Here is a 6,945-nt window from a genome sequence, read left to right as displayed (position 1 = left end):
CATTTATCCTTATCTGTGTGTATCTGAGCGAACGCAATGCTCTAATTGAGCTGCATGAAGTGCCATTATAGCGATGTCATAGAACAACTTTCTTATACGACACAAACACTACATATTATTCATATAATAATATTATTTATTTATTATTACAGTCTGAAGTGGAGACGTTCCAGTAAGACAGGTGAAATGAGTGGAACTGAGTGAAGTGCAGAAAAGCACACAGGGTCTGGGAAATGAAACTCGGGGGGCTCAGCAGAGTGTGCATATGTTTAATGTGTACGTAAAGCAATAAGCAGAACAAACATCTCAGTAGCAGATTCACAGAGACTTGGGAGTGAATACAAATGCAGAGTAAACGACAGGATTGAGAGCTGGTAAGTGCCGGGATCTGTGTTTGCCGTGAGGTATGAATGTTACTCTGCATTTCTTAACGCATATATGACCTCACTCTCATGAGCACGATCTGACATCAATCCACATGAACATAGTCTGTGGATATTTACCACCCAAAAGATTTTAAATAGTTCAGGTTTTGTACTGCATTACATCAGAAGCAAAACCGTTAAAGCAAACAAATCTTTAGTTTAAAGGTGTAATGTAATTAAATAGTGATGCTAAGATTTTTTTCCTGTGTAGAAAGATGAAAACATCAATTGAATAATAATATTGATTATTATGAATTGATTATAATTAAACTGAAGTATAAGTCTAGACACAGCTCACACTGGTCATTTTATTAACCGACCTTCTGAAGTGCATCATGGGAAGATTTTGCAAACACTTTTACATGAGCTGACCACACTTGTAGATTTGTTTGCCTCAACTCAATCCTTTAAATGTTTTAAATTAAAATAGTAGTGTGAAGTAATTCATATAGTACATATACCCAGTTTAAATTTGTCTACAAGAAAGGTTTGTCCAAACATTTCACTTATACAGTACCGCTTATTTTTCGCTTACAATTTAGCAAAAATATTAAATCTATATGGAGTATTTAATGTTAAACATTTAAATCTTTCATAAAAATAACCTTTGTCTAAATATCTGTTGAAATATTCCCTAAAAATTACCCCTGAGTTTTTTTTGATGGCTCTATTCTTGTATGAGTTGTTTTGAACAAAATCATTAAATCTAATGTTGACATTCATGTAGATTCTGAAACTACCCTAAATAAATAAATAAATGTGTTAAAGTGCATATAGCAGCCCATGCTGGTTTGAATCAAGTGGCCGATGTTTGCATCTCATCACTCAAATCCACATCATTTTCAAATGCTCTGTCCTCTTCATCACGCTGCTGCCGTGCAAAACTTACAAACACCTGAAAGAGACAGACACGGACAGAGTTAGAAAGAGAAATCAGTAATGAGAAAGAAATGCCACAACTGAGAACAAGAGGTTGTAAAATATAACATTTCCACCCCTAAAAAAAACTAAATTACCTGTTGGTGCATTAACTGACATGATGGGGTGGACATACTCTGTTGTGTCATTTGGCATATTTGGCATAGCCAAATAGCTCTGAATTTATACTCATGATTTTGTCTTTTTAATATGTAATGTACATTTTTTGCTAGGTTCCACAGTATTTCCCTCTATAATATTCTAACAGGGTGGACACTGTGTTTGTCTATGCCTTACTAACATCATTAAACTAATATAAGACATTAAACAACACAGTTTTACACCGAGTAGTGTTTTCCTTCAAAATAGTAATGTCATTACATTGGACACATCTTCAATTAAAGGGGCAGTATCATGACATTGCGGGGTGGACACACCACTCAGAAAATTACTATAAAAACCTTCAGTAAAGCTTTAAGTAAAGTTAAAAGAATAATAAAAAAAGACATTTAATTGGTTGAAAAAATCCACACACTCAAGCCAACGAGTTTTATAATGTTCTGTCTGGGGACATTTACTACAGTCCAATTAAAATTCTTTATGTATAAAAAATCTTAATTCTCCATTCCCAAAAAATGTAGTTTAAAGGGGTCATATGGCGCGAATTCATGTATTCGATAATATTCATTTTAGCTGTGTCATTTGACCCCTTTAAGGTGGATAAAAGTAGTGTAACAAATAAAAAAATCACAATTTAGTAATTTACTTTAGATTATTGTATTTGTATTCTGTCGTCTCATGGCTGCTCTCGTTTTAGTACAGAGGACGGTTGACCTTTGAAAGATCTCTGCAGGAGTCGCTCACATTGAAGCTTCATTTTTCAGCCATCTGCTGCTTCTCTTAATGTCAGGCTGAAGCAGTCTGTGATGTGTGTGTGTTTTACCTGGTCTAGTGTAGTTTGGGACACCGAGTAGTCCTCTACGCCCAGAGTGTGCTGGTGTATGTTGAGCTGGCTGAAGATGTGTGCAAGAGCGCCCTCTCCCTGCGGTATCTGGTACTGCAGCGTGTTGTGATGCTTCTCTTTCAAAACGCTCCTGGCAAACGTGTCCCGCATAAACGTCTCCACCACGCCCAGATCGGTCTGATCCGCACACACACGCACAATTACCGTATAACCGTCTCCGAACCTGCAACAGACACAGTTGTCAGCTTTACAGGTGAGGCATGTAATTTTCACGGGATTATAAAATAAGTGTTTTCCAACAGCTTTCTCACACACTCCCCTATTAAATATTGGTTAAATTTGTCACAAACAGGTATGTCTGCCTCAAACAAATGTGATCAGGGTTGTTTGTCGGGACGTTCAGACAGGCAACACTGTTTACACTTTTCAGGGAAATCAACCGAGGTATTACAATTGATTCTGTGGGAATTTACCATAAATTGATGCACTTTACTTTACATGTATTTAAAACAAAGTTTTTGAACATCAAAAAACATCATGACCCCACAAAGCAACGAGCAACTAAACTGCAACAATTTTCAAAGGAGAAAGCAGGTCTTTTGGAGTCAGGGATACATCTAGCACTATTTTTACTTCAGTAAGTTGTGACATGTTTAATTTGTGCTGAGAATGAGCCATGAAGCCTTGTGATAACATTATTCCAACAAACTGAGTCCAACACAACAGAGGCATGAGAACAGTAAAAATACAAACACTTGAGTGTTCCATACAGTATATGGGCCATTCTACAGAATTCATTCAAACTGCTGTCCCACATAACAAAAACACATTTAAAAAGCATTCAAATCTTAGTTGTTTACTAAGATCCTTCGATCATCTTTCAAAACCCACCATAATATTTAGAATATCAGTAAGCTTAATATATATAAAATCATCATTTATTGGGTACTTTCAATCGGGAGGTGGGTGTCCCGAACCCAGACCCCTATATTTCAACTTAAGAAAAATATATTATTTGTTTATGCATTTTTTCAATTGTTGTTTTTAAAAATATCTTTTTGATGTTTTAAAAAAAAGTGAAGTTCAAAAATATATTTATTTTTAAATGATTAAACTTCATGTAAAAAAATATGTCGCAGATTTACCGAAACAGTGTATGTTTTAGTCCATTGGCTGAGACTGATTTTAGCCACACCCCTACATTTATGATCAAGAATGATTACTGTGTCCCTCTCTCTAATAGCTAAATGGTGAGTAGATCGGTCTTATCATTTTGAAGTAAATGTGTTTAAAAATCAGAAAATCTGTGTGTAACTTTAAGGAACGTCACTACCAAACATCTTTTTTCTGCAATTGAGCAAACATTTTTGGGCGTTATTCCAAAAAAAATAGTTTTTATGTGTGTACATCTGTTCAGAACTGTGCTTGCTAACCATGGGCTGATTAACATATTAGAGCTAGGCTCAAAACAGTCACAACCGAAACGTATCATTGTTTCGGTAGTGACAAAAATTGTTTCGGTAGTGAGAAAAAGGGACACTTAATCCTTTATTTGGGGAAATATACAAAACTCTGTACAGTTACACAAATCATTAGTATGTTTTAGTAGTGATATAGTATGTGAGCTGTAGGTTTTCTATTAGATATTTACTGTCAGATGTGTGTCTGCTATATGTGCTGGCTGCGTATGTGCAACATAGTTAGTTACTTGTATTAACATAAAATGTTGAAAGTCTGATTCAGCTGTGCAAATTAAATATTGTGATCACTACCAAAACATTACCATCACTACTGAAAATGTGTGTGTCATGACCGAAACATGGGATGTTTTGTCAAAAATAAAGTATATTAAATGATCAACTAAGATGTTTTGATAGTGTTTGATTTAATGTATATATAAACTAATGAATCCTTAACTTTGCAAAAGCCATAAAATTGATCATACCGATTTCAAAGAAAGATTGGATTCAAAATACAACAAATCTCATAAATTACTCTTGAAATATTGTTAAAATTGTAACTGTTATTGATTTTCATATGGAAACATTTTTTTTTAAATAGCAAAAAATATATTTAAAAAGAAGATTTAAACAAAATTTGAATATGTAAGAATAATCCTTATTAAATTTAATATTATTGTGTTTCGGTAGTCACAAAATTTGGGGAGAGGAAGAATTTCCCAAAACTTCCTGAAATTACAATATGAAAATTATCTGCACAATTAGAAATGTGTACCTTTGATATTATACAATTCGCATACATAAAAAATTCTGGGAAAAAACTTTTTTTTTTCAAGACGTTTCCAACTCTGATTTTGCACCAATTCTGTAGAATGGCCCATATACAGTGGCTCCAAAAATAATCTGATGTTTATTCTGCGTTCCGTTCCGAAAGTAGCAATTTATAGAAGTTTGTCACCACCTTGAAAATCAACTACTACAATTTAATTCTAACTTTAATTCTAAGATTATGTGTCTTCTTTTTTTGGTGACAGTTGTTCGTTTCTAATTGTTCTGACGACAATGATATCGTCTGAGGTCAGAGATCATGCCAACGTAAGAACTTAATTATCTTTTTAATACATGTACGGTCACTAGCCGGAAGCCAATGTTTACAGTTTATCAAATAAAGTTTGATGTATGAATGTTTTTCCTACACAAACACATTTTGCTTCAGAAAACATTTATTAAGCCATAGGAGTCGTATGGATTACGTTTATGATGGATGTGCATTTTGGAGCTTCATAAAATTGGAGAGCAAACAAAGGCATGACAAAGAGAGCTAGCAAATTTCAGTCAGTTCGTGTTCAGCTGAAGAAAGTCTTATATTGTACATGAGGGTTAGTCAATAATGAGAGAATTTTTTGGGTGATCAACTTTTTCATATTCCACACCTGAAAGGTTACCAACAGCAATTGCGGTTTTGTTTCATTAAACAGACGGTTCCAGCAGCAACAACGTAAACAAACCTAACTCTGCATAGAATCATAAACTGTTGATTTTTAATTTAATTGAACACAATTAATATACAATAAAATTATAAAAAATATATATTTATTATATAATAATATATATATATCTCATTTTGGAAATAACAACTCATAACAACTCATAACAATTTATTTTATATTTATAATTATTATATTACAACCAAACATAGACCAGAAATGAACTTTGGGTCAGACGCGTGCATCCGATGAAACCGTCAATATCAACTTTTAAACACTATTCCAATCTATATAAACTTCAAAATGATCAAAGAATGCAAATCTTGTTTGATGTTGCTGTAGTCAAACCCAGGAGACATCTGTGTCTACAGCAGGACACACACTGACTGCACTCGTCTTCTAATGTTGTACTTAAAGCCCCCTAAATCATTTCATATTCTCTAACGTCAACGGTTATGAGCGTATGTCCTACATCAGTGTATCTGTGTGTGTTTTATGCTGTTGAATACAGGTCAGTCTTAATATAGTAGCTGAGGTCATACTGCCCTTCTCAGCAGAAAATAACACCATTATTCCACCATTCCCACGCAGGCGCCGGGGGTTTCCCAATGGGCTTTATATACACTGCAAACATACAATTTTCAGTTCTCAAAAATGTGACAAATTTGCGCCATTATCGGGACAGAAAATAGACCTTAAATTAGAAAAAAATCCAGTGACAATGGTTGTCAAAATTGTCCCAGAAACGTTTGTTTTTCTACATTCTGCATAAATGTGCTGTTTCCCTCCGACAGAGTGCATATGTGTGATAAAGCATATGCCAATTTATATTCTGAGAAAAGTGTGAAGCAGTAGATTGTTGGGAAAATGTAACGGGTCTCATAAAAAACGTTCTCGCCTCTTTACATTACCGCAGTGCATTAGAGGCGGTTTTATTCTTCCTGTTAAAGAACAAAGACACAAAAGTTCTACACGTACACATAGGCTCGGGAGTTAAGTGGATGAGACACTCGCATAGACTCCTGTAAGTGCAGCATGACTCTAGTAATGGAGTGATTTGATTGGTGACTGACAGTCTTACAGGCATCTTTATTGGACAGCTGTTTATTTAGGAGCTGATGGAGGCGGTTGTGTTTACTTAAAGGTTTAAGTTTATGAACACACTCGGCATCACTATGATTTTGTAGGAGTTAGCGTTCGCTCTTAGAGCAATAAAAATACAATGATAATGGACTGTGTGTGTGTGTGCGTGTGTGTTCATGCGTGTGTGCGTATGTGTGGACCCAGGTCACCTGACCATTACAATACCATTATTTTCAGCACAGGTTACATAATATAAATACACATACATATTTGTTGCTATAATTTTATATATGTTACATAAATAAACATGATATCTACAAAGCTTTAATATGGAATTGAAAAAAAGTTTACTTTTATGATGTTCTGTGATATAGTTTCAGATGAATACGAGCATTTCATAGCACAGGACATCTTTTTTTTAAGTATTTCATGTAAACTATGCATGAATATATATTGTGTTTCTTGTGTCTGATAACGATGCAAAACTTCAAAATCACTGTTTGTCAAGTACAGCGAACACAGATGTCCCCTGCTCAGTGTGCAGAGAGCAATGATCACTACACAGGGAGCCTGTAAATGGGAGCACAGCGGGAATGATGTTGCCCTAA

The 6,945-nt window shown here is 34.7% G+C and overlaps 1 protein-coding gene across 3 annotated transcripts in view; it reads right to left on the bottom strand.

Moving 5' to 3' along the window:
- Positions 1-234: 234 nt before the first annotated feature.
- The window catches only part of LOC130555841 (phospholipid-transporting ATPase ABCA1), a 136,304-nt gene continuing 129,593 nt past the window's right edge, over positions 235-6,945 (bottom strand). For all 3 annotated transcript variants that reach the window (XM_057336360.1, XM_057336350.1, XM_057336368.1), the window contains exons 49-50: positions 2,287-2,530; positions 235-1,320 (exon numbers count right to left, since the gene is read on the bottom strand). In XM_057336360.1, coding sequence (XP_057192343.1) covers positions 1,222-1,320; positions 2,287-2,530 — 343 coding nt within the window. In that variant the 3' untranslated portion in view covers positions 235-1,221. The remainder of the gene's footprint in view (positions 1,321-2,286; positions 2,531-6,945) is intronic.

This window comes from Triplophysa rosa, linkage group LG1 (assembly GCF_024868665.1).
Source record: "Triplophysa rosa linkage group LG1, Trosa_1v2, whole genome shotgun sequence".
In the NCBI taxonomy this organism is placed as follows: domain Eukaryota; kingdom Metazoa; phylum Chordata; class Actinopteri; order Cypriniformes; family Nemacheilidae; genus Triplophysa; species Triplophysa rosa.
The sequence above is the reverse complement of the archived record's forward strand: the minus strand, read 5'-3'. Positions and strand labels throughout refer to the sequence as shown.